Below are 20295 nucleotides of genomic sequence, written 5' to 3' on the forward strand. Positions count from 1 at the left end.
GTGAATCAACTTTGTCTTGCCTTGAACAAATCTTACTTGTTCATAGGACACTTTCGTGAATTTGATAAACAGATATTTTGTTGAGGATATTTGCTTATATGTTCAACAGAAATATCAGTCTTTTTGGGTTTTCATTGTTGTAATGTCTTTGGTTTGGGTGTCAGGCTAATGCTAGCCTTATAAAAGTGAATTAAGAATATTCCCTCATTCTATTTTCTGGAAGACATTGTATCTTCTGTAAATATATTACTTATTAAATATTTGTTAGAATTCCCTGATGAAACTACTTGGGACTAGACGTTTTTCAGCAGGTTCAGTTGTTAAGTAGATATGACAGGCCCCCCCCCCCCTTTTCTGAGTAAGTTTTGGTAGTGTGAAGTTTTTAAGGAATAGGTCCATTTCATCTTATTTGTACAGAGTTTTTCTGGTAATACTTTATTATCCTTTTATTGCCTGTAGTTCTGTAGTCTTATATTTTCTCTGTTATTCTCAATATTGATAGTTTCTGACTTGTCAGTTTGCCTAAGAGATGCATTGATTTTTTTTTTTTTTTTTTTTTAGAACTAGATTTTTTTTTTTTCTTTCTTCCCGGCCTCCCTCCCCCTTTCTGGTGATAATGATTTTTTGCCCTCTTTGTTATTTTCTTTGCTGTGGTCTGTTTTGCCCTTCTTTTTCAAAGTGTAAGCTTAAATGGTTGACTTCAGATCTTTTCAAAGATGAACACTTAAAATTATAAATTTTTCCTTGGGCATTGCTTTGGCATCATTCTACAATTTTTGTTTTATATTTATTTTTGATTAGTTTAAATATTTTACAATTTGCAGTGATTCCATGGTATATGAATTATTTTAGAGAACATTTTTTATATAAATTTGTTCTTTTATTTAGATTTATTGTTAAAAATGACCTAAGTTGTGATTCACTTTGGCAAATGTTTTATTTTCCCTTTTAAAGAATTTTGAAGCTATTATTATTGTTATGGTGTTCTATGAATGTCAGATCTAGTTTGTTCATGGTCATCTATTTTTCTGTACCTTTGCTGACTTTTATTAACTTGGTCTATTGTGACTTTTAATTTCAAAAGAGTATTGAAATTTTCAAGTGTATTGATGGATTTGTCAGTTTCTCCTTTCTGGTTTACCAGATTTTGATACATTTATTTTGAAGCTCTGTTTTTTAGGCCCATTTTGGAGTATCTTCTTGGTGAATTGTCCTTTTTATCATTATTTAATATTTTCTTCATCTGTGGTGATTTTTCTTTTATCGTCCTGAAGTGTACTTATTCACCTATTAATGTGACCACACTAGCTTTCCTTTATATTTGTTTTTCAAGGATATGTTTTTCGAAGTCTGTTTATTAGCCTATTATTATATTTAAAGTGTGTTGCATGTAGTTAACATACTGTTTTTTAAAAGCCACTTTGACAGTGTCCTTTTTAATATAATTTAATATAATGATTATATATAATTATGATATTTAATACAATTGTTAATTACATATAATACCATTATTGATAAATTTGGATTTAGGTAAAAAGTGTAATATATAAATTTTCTATTGCCTTTGCTTTTTTTGACTTTGATTCTTTCCTGCCATCATTAGTTGTCATCGGTGTTGGCGGCCTCCTCCTCCACCTCCTCCTTTTATTACTGGACTATTTTTAGTTTTTCATTAAAATTTATCTATTTGATTTTTAGTATGTTTCTTTGGCTGATTTTTTTTTTTAAGAGATTGTTTAAGAAATTACATGCTTAACTTTTCAGAATTGCTTATTGCATTACTTGCTTAGGTCTGCTGTAATAAATTGTCCCAAACTGGATGACTTAAAGTAACAAAAATTGATTCACAGTTTTGAAGCATAGAAACCTGGAATAAAGGTGTCTCCAGGACCATACTTCCTTTAAAGACTTTAGGGAAGAATTTTTCCTTGCCTCTTTCTTGCAGCTTCTAGTGGTTGCCGCCGTCTTTGGCATTCCTTGGCTTAAATTCTGCATCTCTGGTTTTGGACTCCATCTTTATGTAGTCTCCTGTCCCTTTCTGGATTCAAATCTCTTTCTCCTTTCTTTTATAAAGGCACCGATGGATTTAGGGCTCCAAAATCCAGTATGACCTTGTCTTTGATTGCAAAGTTACCCTGTTGCCAAATAAGGTTGCATTCAGAGGTCCTGGGAGTTAAGTCTTAGATTCTCTTTGGGTATACAGCTCATCCCGCTGTTCTTTTATTAGTTCAAGTGGAATGTGAAAACCTTGTCATCATGCAGTTCCTTTTACTTCTCTTTATGTTCTAATTGTGATCTGCATATTTCAAATACTACTACAAATATTTCAAATACTACTCCAAATACATGGTAGGGTAATTTTTGCTTTAACTATCATGCCTATTCTTAAAAAAGAGGAAAACAGTAGTCTACCACAGGGATTGGCAGGGAAACTCTCTGGAAGCCAAATCCAGCCTGCTTTTATAAATAAAGTTTTATTGGAATGCATCCCATTTATGGTACTTATGTAAGGTCTGTGGTTGCTTTTGCACTACAGCACAGAATTGATTAATTATAACAGAGCCTGGCCTAAAGCCTAAAATATTTACTGTCTGGCTGATCCATTACAACATAGTTTGCCAACTCTTATTCTATATATTTGCCATTTTTGTTGTTTTTCTTTAATTCATGAAATTCTAAGTTTCCTACTAGGATTATTAGCCTTTTGTCCAAATAACCTGTTTTGTTTAATACATCTGTTTATGATGAATTATGTTTGTTAATCTGAAAATGTCTTTATATCAGCTTAATTTTTGAAGGATACCTTTGTTCTATATAGTGTTCTGGCAGCTACCCTCACTAGAATGGTTCACTAACTCTCCCTTTTGCTACAGTCCCCTCTACTTTCTGTTGATACTGATTGCCACTTGATATTTAGTATTGAGCCTATATGATTGTATTTCTTATTACAGCATCAAGAACAAAGTAAAAATTTCACTCCACTTTTGTCTCTATACTGAGAAAATAGACCAAGAAATGTGTGTTCAAGAAAAGTATTAGCATTCAGAATATTTCAGCATACTCACTATGCAAAAAGGGTCTTATCTCTGTTTTCTGACTAGTCTTTAAACATCAGAGTTGACATCTCATGCTGTATATAGCATTATTTTCAAAATGCTTTTTAACATATTAAGCCATTGTGGTTTTTTTTTTTTCAAATCAGCTTTTTCTTATATCTTTTATTTCTTTCCCAGATAACTTTTGAGATGAATTTTCAGCTTAATTTTTGCACTGACTTGCTGGGGTTTTTTGTTTTTTTTTGTACTGGGGATTGAACTCAGGGGCTCAGGGGGCACTCAACCCCTGAGCCACATCCCCAGCCCTATTTTGTATTTTATTTAGAGACAGGGTCTCACCGAGTTGCTTAGTGCCTCGCTTTTGCTGAGGCTGGCTTTGAATTCTCAGTCCTCCTGCCTCAGCCTCCCAAGATGGTGGGATTACAGATGTGTGCCTGCTCTGACTTGCTTTTTTTTTTTTTTTTTCCAGCCAAGTCACATTAAAGTTGGCGTACCCCTAGATTTGGAGCTAGAGATCCTATATTCTGTTTTCCCTGGCTCTGTCTCTGGTTGTTTATGCAAGAGCTTTTATAGGGCACTCCTACCAAATTATAATATCTTTAAAACAAGGTATTTCAACCAAACTCTGAGGCTTATTTCGGCTCTTAGAAGGCTGTGTGTCTACATAGCTCTCTGCCAACAACATAATCTATGCATTGTTACTTTAATCCAGAGGTTCTTAACTTTTTTGTTCCAGGAACTTTTATGGCTCTTGGAAGCATCTGCAACTTTTCTCTGGATGATATTTTATAGATGCAAAACTAAATATATATGCTTATGTAGACCCTGATTATATTGGAATAGAGTTTTTAAAATATTGATTGAATAAACAAACTCAGTGCCATGCATATTAACACAATATAGTGGAAGGTAGTAATTTTTAGACTATTAATGAGTATAAATGATAACTTGAGATTTGCAGTAACTAAAAGGATTATGAAAATATATATGGTTTCAAGTAGTAACAAGTATTACAGATGCTGCTACCTAATATCACTAGGGCTTATTGCCTGCATTTTTAATAAGGAAATATTAAATTTCAGAGGGTTAGTAAAATAAAGATGAAGTTTCTCCCCTCCCCCCCCCCCTTCATAAATTAGTTACTGGTAAGGGGTAGGGCAACTGTATTGGATTAGATTGATCATTTACTCTTGAATCATGGGAAAAGTTGAATATATGAACAACCATGATAGTTACAAAGTAAAAGGGCTCTTCAAGGAATCAATCAGGAGTATTTGCTTTAGTGAGACAACTATTAAAAAACTGGAAAACATTTGTGAAAGTTTATAATGATTGTACTATTTAAGCATCTTTAGACAAAATTGAAACAGGAAATATTAAGTGGTATGGTTTACACAAAGAAACGTGTAATTAGGTTATTTTGCCTAAACTCTAAAAGCCTGGCAATACATCAGAATATCAGGGAAATAAATTTACATTTATGTCTTTAAAATATTTTAAATGATTTGCAGTAACTAAAATTAGCCTTTGATTGCTAGTTGTCTTATCATCAGACAAGATGCTTCTACTGTAGTCCTTTTAAAGAATGATTTTTTGTAAATTGATGGTTAATAAAGAATTTATATTCTTGTGGTTTATTTGTTCAGTAAAATGTATCTGTTATGTCTCATGATTTTAGGTACTTGAGATAACAGTGGAAAATATAATAGACAAGTTTCCTTTGTTTAAGGGACTTAGCATTCTAAGGGGGAAGAGACAGGAAAAAACAAATGAGACCAAAATTCGGAAAGTTGAGTGTTCAGTGAAGGCTTCTCTGAAGACAATTAGGCAGAAATGTTAATGTCAAGAAGCCCACTAGACATTAAAGATTTGGGGTTAGATCATTGGAATGTAGCAACAAAGGTAAAGGCTCTAAGTTGAGAACTGACTTGATGTGTGGAACAAAGCTAGTATGGCTAGGACTTAATAATACAAGGATAAGATAGCCTAACTTTTTTCTTCCTATCATTATAATTACTACTTTGCCTAAATCCCTAATCCTCTTGCCTTTCATGCTGTTAGATTATCTGTGCTTAAATCCACCTCTGCCTACACTGTTCCTGTACCCCTGTGGCTACCTGTGGCTGGAAAGCACCAATGTTGAGTAGTGGGTCTTTGTACTACTTGGTAGTTCTACTTACTGTATTTCTCCTAATCTTTTTACTCTCTCACTTTTTTAGAAGACTATTCATACCTTTTCCTCTCTCCTTAAATTTCTTATATATATGAAAAAATTAATTGATCATACAGAGGTTAATAAGTTTAAGTTAATTTAAGTTTCATTCAACAGGAAGACTACAGAAACACCCCCCATCTTTTAAAAAAATTTTTTTTTTAAAGTTGTAGATAGACACAGTACCTTTATTTTATTTATTTATTTTTATGTGGTGCTGAGGATCCAACCCAGTGCCTCACACATCAGAGGCAAATGCTCTACCACTGAGCTACAACCCCAGCCTCCCCATCTTAATACCATTTTCTTTAAAACCTAAAGGAATGGCCTTTTAATTTTTAAGTGTGTGATTCAGAAATTATTGAAATTTTGTCATTTAAGCTCAGCAGTACTTCCCTTACTATACTTCATTTAGGACTTTAAGCCTTGGTGGTAGAAATCTGTCTTAAAATGCTAGACCATTTTAGACAGATCTATGTATCAGATGTCCAGAATTCCTGAAATATTTGTGAGAGAACTATATACATATACTAGAAGTAGTATTTCAAGAAGACTTCCATGACAGTCTCTTGCCAGATGTCTTTGGGAGCGTGACATCATCTTTAAACACTATGTGACAATCCCTAATGAACTGCTGTGATGCCCAGGCAAGAAAGGGCAACCTGGAAGTTCAGCCACTTCCTTAAGATTATTTAGGTTTTGAATGACTATGCAAATGCTTCATTGTGGGAGCAGTTGTGCTCCATGCAGATGCAGCAGATCCAGAGGGAAGACTATGGTGCTGATGGGCAGGAACACCATGATGTGCAAGGATATCTGAAAAACAACCCAGCTCTGGAGAAACAATTGCCTCATATCCAGGGGAATGTGAGCTTTGTGTTCACCTAGGAGGACCTCACTGAGATCAGGGACATACTGTTGGCCAGGTTTCAGCTGCTGCCCATTGCTGGTGCCATTGCACCTTGTGAAGTCACTGTGCCAGCTCAGAACAGTGGTCTGGAGCCCAAGAAGACTTTCTTCTTCCAGGCTTTAGGCATCACTACTAAAATCTGCAGGGGCACCATTGAAATCGTGAGTAATGTGTAACTGATAAAGACTAGAGACAAAGTTGGAGCCAGTGAAGCTACCCTGCTGAATGTACTTCTCCTGTGGGTGAATCCAGTAGATGTTTGACAATGGCAGCATCTACAGTCCTGAAGTGCTTGACATCACAGAGGAGACTCTGCATTCTTGCTTCCTGGAGGGTGACTGCAGTGTTGCTATTGTTTGTCTGCAGATTGATATTCCAACTATTGGATAATGCCTCATTCTGTCATCAGTGGGTGTAAGTGGGTCCTGGCTTTGTGGAAACTGAATATACCTTCTCACTTGCTGAGAAGATCAAGGCCACCTTAGCTGATCCATCTGCATTCATGGCTGTTGCCCACATTGGCTGCCACCACCCCTGTTAATCCTGCTGCTGCTGTGGCCCCAGACATGGGTGAAGCAGAGGAAGAGTTGGATGAGGATATGGGATTTCATTTCTTTGACCAATTTAGTCAGCTTTGTATGCAAAAAAAAGGAAATAAATAAATAAATAAAGACTTGTTTCTCTTAAAAGAAGAAAGCCGCTATCATTACAGAAAATTAACAGTCACAAAATTAAGTTAATAAAACATTAAATTATGACTAAGTTGATTTTAGGGAATATTGTTGATTATATTTTATTTTTCTTTGTAAATGTAGGCAGCTTCTCATTTTGTGTGTTAATTGTAATCCTTTGAAAACAGTATTATTTAAAATATTCAGAATAAAGTTTAAGTTAATGTGACGATATTCTAAGACCAAATATGATATGAAACTGAAATTCTTAAGTTTATTTATTTTTGTCTGCCCTTGGTATGCACCATTAGTCATCAGTAGAGTTCTGAAAACATTCATTCATTCCATCAAAGTAAAAATTCGTTTATAGGAACAAGAATACAGTTTTGTGATTATAATTTATTTACAAGAAAAAGTTACTTGACATAATTTCAGAATTTGAGAAACTCTCAGCTTTTAAAAATAATGGCAAAGTGCATTTACTTCAAGTTTTATTGAGCTTCTGTGAAATTTGTCACATCTTGTAGTTCTAATTAATAGCCAGCCTGGAACATAATATCCTATTTATAAAAAAAGAAAAGAAGAAAAACTGTTTTAACCTGACTAAATTCAAATTTAACTTAAAGCTGAGTGTATAATGACTACCAAATTACAGATGTTTTAGATGCCATTTCCAACCTCCAAAATATTTGGACATTGTTTTAAATACTATTGAGCAGTGAAGTGGGAGAAAAAAGGAAACATGGAAAAAATTAATTGTAATTATCCACTTTTCTGAATAAAGACATGGAATGTTTAAAATAGAAAATTTTGGAGCTGTAGGCATTTAAAAAATTCCATCTAAAACACTATTTTTTATCTTTGAAAACACGCCTGAGGAAAGAAATTGATCAGTTGTTGCTTTTTTTTTTTTTGCCTTTTCTGGACTCATTAGTGGTCTTTTTTCATCCTGATTCTTTCCAAATTAAGATTGGCATATGTGAATGAATTCGTAGTTGATTCTTTTTTATTGTTGAATTATATTCTGTCATATACTCTATCCATTTACCTATTGAAGAACGTTGTTAGTATAGATGTTCTTCTATGGGTTTTGATGTGATCATGGTTTATATTGTAAAGTTTATACTGCTGAACTGTATTCTAAAGTGACTGTACTTGTTTTCATTTTTGAAAGCTGAGTTTTAGAATTCTTTGTTGATAATTTTTCTTTCTGTATTTTAAAAATTTTCATCCATAGTACCCTGATTTGAACTGTTTCTGATGTCATCCCTACACTTGTGGGCTTTAAGATTCTTTCTGTTTTTTTGGAGGGGGCTGTACTGGGCTGTGAACCTTGGGCCTCTCATATGCTAGGCAAGTGCTCTACTACTAAACTACTTCCCCCAGCCCTTTTTAATTTTGAGATAAGATCTTGCTCTTTTATCTGTGCTGGCCTTAAACTTGGAATCCTGCCTCATCTTCCTGAATAATTTGGATTATAGGCATATGCTATCATACCTGGCTGAGGTTCTCCTCTTTATTGCTGTTTTTTTAGTAATTTTCCTCTATAGTGTTATGATTGTTCCCTTTAGAGGTTGTGAGTTTGTAGTATTGTTCTAAACAAATATGATTGTTGTTTTTTTATCTTTTTCATTCTTCCTTGGATAGTAATTACACGAATGCTAGACCCTTGAAAAGATGCTATTTGATACCATTCCAAAGTTCATAGTTCACTTTTCCACAGTTCTTTTTTTCTTTCTAATTATTTTTCCCATCATTTAATTTTGGATTTTTTTCTACTGCTGTATCTTCAAGTTCATTAAGCTTTTTTGTATTATTGAATTTCCTGTTAATCCTAGTCAGTGTGTTTTTCTTTATGTTTGAATTTTTATGTCTAGAAGATAAGTCTCAGCCTTTAAAATATATTTTTAATTTTCAAGTAAGTATAAAACTCATAAAGATGTTTCATATGCCCATAACTTTTCCTAAAGGTGTTATCTTATATAACTATAGTGCATTATTGAAACTAGTGGTTGATTGGCACAAAATAATCAGGCTTTAGATCTGTCTCAGATTTTACCAGTTTTTGTATGTACCCACGGTTTTTAATGTATTTCTCTTTCATATTAGGCTATTTTATCACATGTCACATAACACCATCAAAACCAAGATACAGAACTTTTCTATTACCATCAAGAAATTCCCTTGTGTAGCCAATTGGGGTCTTTTAAGTGTTTGGAATATATTTTTAATACCTTGTTTACATTTTTTGTCTACTAATTCTATTATCTGTGATGATTTATTTCCTTTTATTGTATTTCACTTTGTTAAAGGTTGTATTTCCTCATTTTGATTGAGTGCCACATACTTAATTTTACATTCTTTTATGCTAAAGTGTGTTGAATTATTTTCTGTATAATTGGGCTTTGTTTTGAGGTATAGCCATGTTACTTAGAATCAGTATGATCTTTTTAGAGGTTGGTTTTAAGCTTTGTTAGTGCCAGTCCAGAGCATCTTTTGGTCTAAAGCTTATTTGATTTTATTGCTGAGGCATTCACTACCTTCTGAACTGTACTTGGTACCCCATGTTAATAAGTCCTTCTAGTCTGGTTGATGCTAACATGAACTCAGAATTGTTTTGACTATTCCTCTTCAGAGGCCTTTTCTCTAGACTCAATAGTTTTGTCACACACACGCTTAAATCATTACTCTGCTTAAACCTTAAGGTAGAAATAAAACTTCCTTTTGTCCATTTGCTCTACAGATTCTAGCTGCTTTGGTGTCTCCCAAACTGTAAATATTTTTTAGACCATTGGTTTAATTCTGTGAGAACATTAGGTTCTCACTGAGTTCCACTTTCCCCTTTTAGTATCCTCAAAACTAGAGGCAATGAACTGGCAGCAGATAGAGCTCACTTTATGTTCTTTTTCTTGATGCTCTTTGTTTTAAGATGACTGTTGTTTAAATGTCTTAAAAAAATTGTTTCTTGTGTTTTTGTGTAGTTTTCTGGTTATTTAAGTTGGAGTAAATGTATTTGTTTACTGTCATGTAAGACATTCCTGCCTTATAGAAAATTTATTTGTAGTTTGGTAAATCTGTAGTTGTCCTTTCTGACTTTTTTAATATTTGTAGGGCTTTGGAGGAAAGTAGTGTATAAATCTTAATATATACACATATTTTTTTCTCATGCTTGTTGCTTTTTACATATTCTCTTTTTAACATAATGCTCACATCCTCTTGCATTTATTGTGCATTATCACATTCCAAATATGAAGATTATGAACACAGTGTAATACCAAACATTTTTATTTAATACAATATACTGAAGATAGCGGTGACAAATGTTAGTTTTTTACGTTACTTGGAAGAAGTAAATGTATACTCTTTTGTATACTAAAAGGAGATCATGATGTTTAGTTTAATATAGATTCCTATATTGGTAAGCATATATGTTGGCTATGGATTAAAACCCTAGGCCATGAAATATTTGAAATTATCCCAAAAGGAGGAAGCAAACAATGAACAAGGTTTTTCTTCATACTAAAGTCTGTGGTTGGGGCTGGGGTTGTGACTCAATGGTAGAGAGCTTACCTAGCATGCTTGAGGCACTGGGTTCAATCCCCAGGGCCACATAAAAAACAAAAACAAACAAACAAACAAACAAAAACAAATAAAGTAAAGGTATTGTGTCCATCTATAACTAAAAAAAATTTAAAAATTAAAAAAAATCTGTTCTCCCAATTGAAGCTTTTTCTTTTATCTGGTAAATTTACAGATTAAATATTAATTTTATTGTTAATATATATTTAGCATCAAAGGATTCAATTCTAATATTTTCTGTACAATTAGGTTGTATTGTTAAAGGTGTGTATGGCATTAAGATTATTAAAATTATTTTGCTTGAGTTTTGATTTTAGATTTTCAAATTTACTAATATTCTGAAATTATGATATTAAAATTATTTAAAAAGGAATAATGTTTAGATGATAATGCTTTTCTCTTTTTGAAACAACTTAAGTTGGAGCCAAATGTCTGTGTCACTTAACAATTCTTGGACATACAGTTTGTTTGGTAGTTTTTTTTTCCTTGCTAAATGATAAAGGATTTGCGTTTTTATTGCAAATATACTTAGGGTTGAGAAACCTTTCCACCTTACTATATTTGAGAGATAGACTCAATTTTTAAGGTACATATGAATTTAGTAACAAATAATTAACAGTATTGCCACATAGTAAGGTATCCTCAAATATTTCATCCTAATGTATATAATGTAAGATGGTAAAAAAAATGAGTAAAAATACAGCTTTCACTGACTTTATAATCAAACATATAAAATGGAGCCAGAAGATAGGTAATCATCACCTGAATTCTTTTAAATATTGAATCTAATAATATTAGTTTTTTAATGATTTGTTTTCCTTAAAAATAGTTATTCCCTTCTTAGCAGATTGGTTTTTAGAGGTAATTGTGTGTGTGTGTGTGTGTGTGTGTGTGTCTCTCTCTCTCTGTCTCTTTCTCTCTGTTGGTTTTACTAATACTGGTTCATTCTCCTTTTGAATTATAAATTAAGATGATTTTATTATCCCCTTCTAAAGTGTATTTCATATGATAATAAATAATTCTTCTAAATTTGAATATAAATATTAATCATTAGCAACATTATTGGTTCATTTGGTATAAATACTACTTAGGGTAATTGTTTTACTTAAATTTAGTTGTAAGACATTTGTCTTGATAATGTGTCTATATAAATTTTTTTGTAGACACCATCTTTGACTCTTTCAATGTTTGATTTTCAATATACATTTTTGTGGTAGCGTTTCTGATGACTACCATCTCTGCTTCATTGATTTTTGTACCTGACGTGCACAGTGCCTAGTTACTTTGGATTTATTTATCTCTGTCTAGGTTAAGAAATGAGTCCCATTATTGTTTTTGCCAATGTGAAAAAAGTGAATTCTGTTGGAGTATGCATGAAATAGGAATACTGAAGGACCAAGGCATCATAAGATTTGGGATTTGTTGTTTTTCAGTGGAGTAAAATTTAACAGAATATTGAATTAGGTTTGCATCTATCAATCATCCTAAAATATATAATGTATTTCCATTTTATGGCATAGGAATAAGCCTCATGAGTGGCATGAATCAATAGCTATATAACTTATATTTCTGTATTACCTAAATTACGTAAGCTTTGGGGAGAATATATAGTTACGTGGCTGAATCTAAATTGAATATTTCTGAGAGTAACCAGAGAATACTTAAAAGAAAAAAATATATTAGGTGAGGAGTGAGCTTTTTTTACCCACTTAATTTTTTATTTACTTTTAATTTTCTTTTTGATAATGATATTTGGGAACACTTATAATTAAAGAAAGTAGGAGTAGCAGGAGAGAGTTTTTCATATTTAATAATTTCTGTCTCAAAGTATGTATGCCAATTTTAACGCTAAATGTTTAAGAGGAAAGATAGAGTATAAGATAATGACTTTTTATTTTCTTTCTCATGTTTTTGTGTATCATATTGGATAGTTTTGCTACTGTTCAAATATTTTCATGTTAGTAATTTTGATGGCTTTTGGATAATTCCACTCTAGAGGGAGAACTGGTGGGCGGTCCTTCCTGTGACACGACCCTTGAGTGACAGTTCTATTTGATTGCCTCCAGTACTGTGAGGAAAGGACAAGACTCTATGGTGAGGACTGATGGACATACATTATCTGAGAAAAGAAACTACCAGGTAAGACCATTCTTTCTTTTCCATTTTTAAAAAAATATTTGTCATATAGCATTAAACTGTTTTGGTGTGTTATATTTAATTGGAACTAATAAATTCCAAGGAATACACCTTAATTTGGAAAATTTGGATTACAATTTTAAAGGTATGTATTGGATTTGACAGTTGTAATAGTTGGGAACATTTTTCTAAATAAAGCATGTTCATAATGTACTTTTTTTTAGTGTCAAATTTTTCTGATATTTTAAAACAGATTATCTGATACATAATTTATGACTTTGTAGCTGGACTCAGGTAATAATTAATGAAACAAAGTGTTGATTGCCTTTACACATATCACTGAGAGACTAAAACCTAAGCCCTGGTTATATTTTGCAAAATAGACTCGTAAAAAATACAGACAGAATTTAATAGAATGTGAAAGAAACAGAAATGAGACACCTAGGGTATTTAAAGATCCAAATTCTGTTAAATTTGTAGTAGTTGGCTGTTTTTACAATGCTAGAGTCTTGTTTCTCGTTTAATAGGTTGGTTAATAATATCCATCCCTTATATAGTATGTAGGAATGCCAAAAAGATATTTGAAATGTAACATTCCTATTTCTTTTTGAGCTTTTAAAAAAGGGTGAATATTAGTACTGTGATGTTGCTCAGTGGTAGAGCACTTGCCTAGCATGAGTCAAGCCCTGGGTTCAATCTCCAGCACTGTAAAGAAAAAAGAAGGTGAATTTTAAAGATAATGCTATTAAACAGTGATTTTTGTAAACCAAACATTTGACTTTAGTTTTTTAAGGGAAAGTTGCTTTATTCATTTGATAGTGACTCTTTATTAAATCATGTAATAATCTAGAATAGAAAATAGTTTAAAGCTCAAATAGGAAAAATACATTTCTAAGGCTTTTTGCACAGACATATGTCAACCTTTTTCTCTCACCCCACTAGTTTCATTCCCTCTAGTTTGTCAAAGGTAACTAGTGTGATAACAGCAGCTTTGGTTCATTACTCATTTATCTACCAGTCAATTGTTTTAGTGCAGTTAATCCTTTTTCCCCTGAAATTGGGAAAGTGAACAGTGGAGAAAAATGAAACTTTTGAGTTTTTCACAGTGTGTATTAGCAAAGAGCCTTTGATTATGAGTTTTGGTTTGGGCACTATCCCTGATAAAAGATAAGTTCATATTTAATCTTTTTAGAGTTTGGTCTAACTTGATTTGTGAAGTTTCTTGCCAGATCTTTATGATTTTAATAAGCCAGAATAAGCTGGAGCTATGTTGAATCATTTCTTCCTGTAACCATTTTTTCTGATTTGTTCTATAGACTTGACCAATATAGACTTTACTGATTATTTGTACTTGGTGTATCTCTTTCTGCCTTATAACCACTTCCAATAAGCTTGACTCATAGATTTTGATTGATCATATTTCTTGGGCCTTTACATCTTTTGGTAGGTTCTGCTAAATTATTTTAAGAATATTGAAATTGTAGGTTATGTGGCATTTCAGTGCTCACTATTCAGTTTGTAAAGTGTGAGTAGAGAATATTTGTTGTAATTGTACAGTTAATTTGCCTCATGGAACCATATTCACATAGAATTCCAAAATTTCTACTTAAGAAAGGAGTAAAACAGAATTGTGCTTTACATGTGAAGAGATTTGCTTATTCTTAGCTCATGCTGCACTAAAAATATCCTGTTATTCCAGTCACCTTATTCACGAATAATAATAGGTTTTTGAGCTTACCTGGAAAATACAGTCTTAGTTAGGGTTTTGCTGGCTAAATTTTTTTTCCTTTTTTCTTTTGTTGTTATATATTGATGCTTAACAAACCTGTTGAAATATCCTTGGAAACAGTTGTTTACGTTGGCATTATAAAATTGTTTTATTTTTAAAGCTTCCTCTGAAAAAAACATGTATAGAAATATGGTTTCCTGTCTAGTTTAAGAGCATATGGGAGAGTCAAAGGAATATTAAGTAAATTACTAAAATAACACTTATATTCATGCTGATAACTTATTTTGTATATTCTGAGATGAAACTCATTTAGGTTTTTAAAAATTTCTGTTAAAGAAATTTTATTATTTTTCATGGGTAAAATTGAATTTCTTTATCCATATTTATTGCTATTTTAATTTCTCTTTGAGGGCTTTTGCTTTTGGAAGGTTCTTGATTCAAGCATCCTGATAATATACTAGTATTCCACAGTTTAATAAGCATAGTATTTCTCCAGTTTTCATTTCTTATGGACTTGATTAAAGCCTTAGGAATTTAGTTTAGAAAGGTGCATTTTTTTAGCTGTGTGCTGAAAGTGATTTTCAGGGGCTGGGATTGTGGCTCAGCGGTAGAGCGCTTGCCTAGCACATGCAAGGCTCTGGGTTCGATCCTCAGCACCACATAAAAATAAATAAACAAAATTAAAGTATTGTGTACAACTATAACTAAAAAATAAATTTTTTTTTTTTAAAAAGTGATTTTCAGATCGGCCGTGGTTAAACCATTGATTTTTATGGTGGTATCTACTTTGTATAGCTTCTTTTTCACCATAAACATAAGCCCAGTTTGGCATTCAGAGTTTAAATACAGTAAAGTTTATTTACTCATATAGATTTGTGTATTAGTTCAGGTCAGACAAAATGGTTCACAGTTCATTCATTTTGGAAGAATTATCAAACTTTCTTCGTGGAAATGTAATGTCAGTTTTTTTATAAAAATTTTCTTACCTTCCTCTAATTTACACTTATTTTACCTGAGATAGGAGCGTACACAGATTTACATCATCTTAATTACCAATTTAATTTACCAATGACTTTTCCTTTTTTATTTAAGCTTCTAAACATTACACATAGTCTTTGTACATTCTGATCTACCATATGGTTTTTACCTTTCCAGTGCCTCTTCTCTTATTCCTTATAGTAGACTTTTCTATTTAGTAACACAAAGATGCTTTTAGTGTCCTGCTGTCACTTTATACTTTCAAGGCTTTACTTATATTGGTTCCTTTTATTTAAAATGCATCTGTTACCTTTCTTCACAAGTCAAGAATTGTTTTGAATTTTTCTAGAAGCTGTGCTACCATTGGTGTAGTGCTTATGCTTTCTTTCATAGATTTTCTGCATACTTGTAGTTTACTGTTTACCATAATACATTGTACTCACCTATCTGTTTGTTTGTTCTTGTTTTCCTGTAGACCTGTGTTTTCTAATACTGTGGGCATTAGTCACAAATGGCTACTTAAATTTAAGTTCGTAAATTAAATATTAAAATTCTGTTTTTGTCAGTCATAAGCCTCATTTCAAATGTTCAAAAGCTATATGCTGCTAATGGCTACCGTATTTGAAGAGTGCAAATTAGAATGTTTCTATTACTGCAGAAAATTTCATTAGACAATGCTTCAGTTTCAAACTTCTTGAACACTAAAACTGTACCTATTTAGTATTGCCAGTACCTAACATGGTACCTACTATAAAGATAAGGATTCAGTGCCTATTAAATAAAAACAGTGAAACAACGGAAATGAAGAAGTACGGAAATATGGTAGGTAGCCTACTACTGATATTTCCAAGATTTTTAGATGTTACTCTGAATGGAACTTTTCAATATGAGCTAATTTCCTCTTTTAATTTTTTAAATCACCTAAGTAATAGATACTCATTGCAAAAATGTTGACAGAAATATTAAAATATAGGGTTGGGGTTGTGGCTCATTGGTAGAGTGCTTGCCTGGCACACATGAGGCACTAGGTTTGATCCTCAGCACCACATAAAAATAAAGAAAGAAAATAAAAGTATTGTGTCCATCTACAACTAAAAAATATATTTAATTAAAAAGTATTAAAATATCTTTTTTTAAATACTTAAAAAAAGAATTGTGATAAAAAAAATACAGTGTGGTAGTTAACCTTCACAACTTTACTCTTTACAGTTTGGAGTATATATTATCTGATCCTTGCTAGTAAATATTTAAATGAGATGTGATTTGTTATCTTTGCTTTTAACAAATATGTATTTTGCAGCTTGTTCAGTATACTTACAGATATATTTCCATGCCCCATTTCTTTCCTTGCCTTCTTGTCTAGAAGTTGTCATTAGTTTGAATTTTGTGTTCTATTATTCTTAATTTTATATTATTAGATATGTGTGTTTCCATGTCTATGGGTGCATCCTCCTTTATGTGTGATGATTTTTGGGGAAGTGGTACCCTGTATTCCATTGTTTTGAATAGGAAAATTAATAATGATTTTCCAGCCACACAAAATCCTGAACAGTTTCCCTGATATCATTTTAACACTCAACGTATATGACAGTTCACCAAGGATTTCTGCATAATATAAAGCATTTAAGACACAAGTTACCTAATTATTTAACACATACAAATGTGTAGTAGAATGTTTCTATTTAATATGTGGGAGTGTTCTGTTATCTCATATACATTAACATTTGTTGTCTTATACCACAAAAAATGGAAGTGTAGCCAGGTGTGGTGCATACTCTCCTATGTATTCCTGGCCTGTAATCCCAGGGAATCAGAAGACCCAGGCAGAAGAATTACAAACTCAAGGCCAGTGTCAGGAATTTAGCGAGAACTTTTAGCTCAGTAATAGAGCACCCCTGGATTCAATCCCCAGTACCCCCATCCCCCAAAAAAGTAAGTAATTGTAAATAAACAATGAAGTATTCCTTTTCATTTTTTGTAAGTTATTTATGGGAAGGTTTTGTCTCTCAGCAGTTCAGGATGCATGTTATAACTGATACTGTCTTAGAATCATAGTTTTGTGGCATAGTTAACATGAATTTTCTGTGGATACTTTCTAGTATGAGTAAAAACATTAAAGCTTTTTAGAATGTGTGCATGGTATACTAAAGATAAATAATTTTAATAAAATAAACAAGGAGAATATTTTATAAATGAATTCTTAATGGTTGAGGGTTTGTTAGGGTAATCTGGTACCCAGAGAAGAAAGTTGGAGGTTTTAGTCATTGCTGCTATTTGGTATTGGAAAAGGTGAACAATAGTGAGCTGATGAAGAAATAGTTTAGAAAATAAGTACCTGATTCAGTGAACTGGTTCACAGTTTTCTCTGCTCCTGAAATTCTTAAAAACAAATGACTTCACTTAATGTTTCTAGCCAGAAATACTGTAAAGGATTAAAATGTATGACTTCATGTTTTGCTCACTTATAGTAATGCAGGTGCTATAAGGAGGTTGGTCTTATTACATTACATTTTTAAATGTGATGCTTCTGTTCATGTCATGATCATGTTAGTAGCAGCGTAAGTCATTTGACTTAATAAGCTAAATATTTATTAAATAAAATTTTAGATTTTATTTGGCATTCCTGGCTCCTCTTTTTCCAGTTTTTCTGACCAATCAAGAATTATCAAGTTAAATGAATCCCCGGTTCCCCATTGTTTGGTTCATTGCTACATGATGCCTTTCTTCAAATGTGTTATATGTTATGGCACTTTCTTCCTTATCTTCTGAAATCATCATTGAATTGACTTTTTTTCCCCTCTGAAAAGCAAATTTCAAGACACTTGGTTTATGACACCTTTAGTGTCTTGGTAATTTTTTATACTTTCTCTAGACTGAAAGTAATTTTGCTGAGTATTTAAAACCCACTCACTTATGGTAGTAGTTTGATAGCATCATTGTGTGCTCATTGTGGTGCTTTTTGGGGAGAATTTAGGCTGTAGACTTTCTATGTGAAGTATTGTTTTCTTTCAGAAAAATAATTTACATGCAGTTAATTTGTTTCAATTATGAACATAAAGTATATGTCATTAAATTGAAAGTTAACATATTAGTACAAATATTTCTGTGAACCAGAGAAAATGTAGAAGTAAGAACTCTTTTTACACAGTCATTGGCCTTGCTTGTATTCTGGGATGATAGCACTTAAGGTGACAATTTAGATGTTGTTGTTAATTTTTTAAATGCCCACTAAAAATAGAACAAGTTGAAAGCAAACCAAAAGTCGTTGAACATGTTTGAAATAAAATCGATGACACAGAATCCCCAGGAACCTAAAAATATAAGCAGATGAGAACTAATAAAAAGACCCATATTTATCAGTTTTTCTGGATTAAAAAAAAAAAAGTAAAGGGAAGCCTTGAGATGTCCAATAGACCTAAGGACTGGGAGCACCCAAAGTAATCAGTAGGTATCTACCGATTAGCCACTTTGAAATTGGGATAGATTTTGCCAAGTTCATTAGGTAAAGAGTGTAAAGGGCCCATGGAAAGGCTAGAATGACTGGAGCGGCCTAGCTGCCTGAACTCTTAAGAGTGATCTACCAGTGTTCCCTCCTTAGGAGAATAATCATGTAGAGAAGGACATGCACATCAGAGACATTGGAAGGAGAAGGGCCAGATAAAAATGGGAAAAGGGAACAGAGCCCAAAAAAAGTCTCAGAAATCAAGCCTTCGTGTTTTCAAAACTACATGAAAGCAACAGAAGAGAGAACTTTATGAAGTTAGAGAAATTATATGAAACAAAGCCATAATTTAAAATTTCAAGAGCATTAAATCCACAAGACTTCTTCTAGGAATGTGTTTGGGGATATTCATATTGATCTGATACTTGAAAATATCAGAATTTAAATTTGTGTGTTTGAGACTTTTTTTTCCTATAGCAATTAAGTAAACAAAGGTGTTTTCCTAAAATATTTTTCATTTCACCTTTCATATTTAAATTTAATCTATCTGAAATTGATTTTTGCATGTGGTGTAAGATAAGAATCCATTTTTCCCCCCTGTACCTAGAAATCCAATTATGAGCATCATGTATTGATTGTTCTACCTTCCTTGACTAATCAGCAGCGGTGCTAGCTTCCTAACTCTTTTATAAACTCTGTTTCTTTATATTCATGGGGTTTGTTCTTCTATCTCTGTTCTGTTACTTTGATGTATTAGTCTATGCCTATACCAATCACAGCTCTTAAACTATAATCCTTTGTTAAATATTGATATCTGTCTCTGTCAATCCTCATCTGCATGAATGCCTTGACTTTTCTTGACCTTTTGCTCTATGACACATTTAGAATAGACTTGAAAAAAAAACTACCCTCCAAGAAAAAACGGATTGTTTATATGTGAAATTGCACTGACTTTATTTTTATTGGAGATGAATTTATAAGTTCATGATATTCTTTCTATTCATGAATTCATATACTGAGATCATCTATATTTTATCTCAAATTTTTATATTTTTAATGATAAATTTGTAAATTTTCATTCATTTTTGTTGCCCTTTTTTTGGTTAGTAAAAGGTATTTTTTAAGATTATATTTTACACGTGTTCCTGTTAAATTGTAACGCAAGTTACTTTCTAAATTGAATTTTGTAACCATCTGTGTTGCTTAACTTTTTTATTTTTATAATTTATGGAATTTTTGGATGTTTTCATGGAAATAAATATATCATTTGAAAATGACAGTTTCAGAACTTCCTTTGTAATTTTTACGACTTGCATTCCTTTTCTGAATTCATTAGTACCTCTATAAAATTTTGAAAACTGGTCTGGGGTTGTGACTCAGTGGTAGAGCGCTTGCCTAGCGTGTGCGAGGCCCTGGATTCTATCCTCAGTGCCATATAAAAATAATTAAAATAAAGGTATGTGTCTAATTACAGCTAAAAAATAAATATTTTTTTTAAAAAATGTTGAAAATGGTTAATAGTAATATTTCTCTTATTGTCTTACGAAGAAACTTTTAAGTTGTCACCACTAAATATGTTTGA

General features: G+C 32.3%; 1 protein-coding gene and 1 pseudogene across 4 annotated transcripts in view; both read left to right on the forward strand.

The window, feature by feature from the left end:
* LOC131423685 (large ribosomal subunit protein uL10-like) overlaps positions 1-10678 on the forward strand; it is a 28845-nt pseudogene extending 18167 nt beyond the window's left edge.
* The window catches only part of Cnot2 (CCR4-NOT transcription complex subunit 2), a 100617-nt gene that overhangs the window by 22014 nt on the left and 58308 nt on the right, over positions 1-20295 (forward strand). Inside the window, exon 2 of one of the 4 annotated variants that reach the window (XM_046430611.2) lies at positions 12425-12567. In XM_046430611.2, coding sequence (XP_046286567.1) covers positions 12520-12567 — 48 coding nt within the window. In that variant the 5' untranslated portion in view covers positions 12425-12519. Of the gene's footprint in view, positions 1-12424; positions 12568-20295 lie in introns of those variants that run through there. The other 3 variants (XM_046430610.2, XM_046430612.2, XM_058574642.1) reach the window with 3 other exon arrangements.

The sequence above is a fragment of the Marmota monax genome, unplaced genomic scaffold, assembly GCF_021218885.2.
Source record: "Marmota monax isolate L192 unplaced genomic scaffold, Marmota_monax_Labrador192_F-V1.1 WCK01_AAM20220418_F8-fsc00056, whole genome shotgun sequence".
Lineage (NCBI taxonomy): Eukaryota > Metazoa > Chordata > Mammalia > Rodentia > Sciuridae > Marmota > Marmota monax.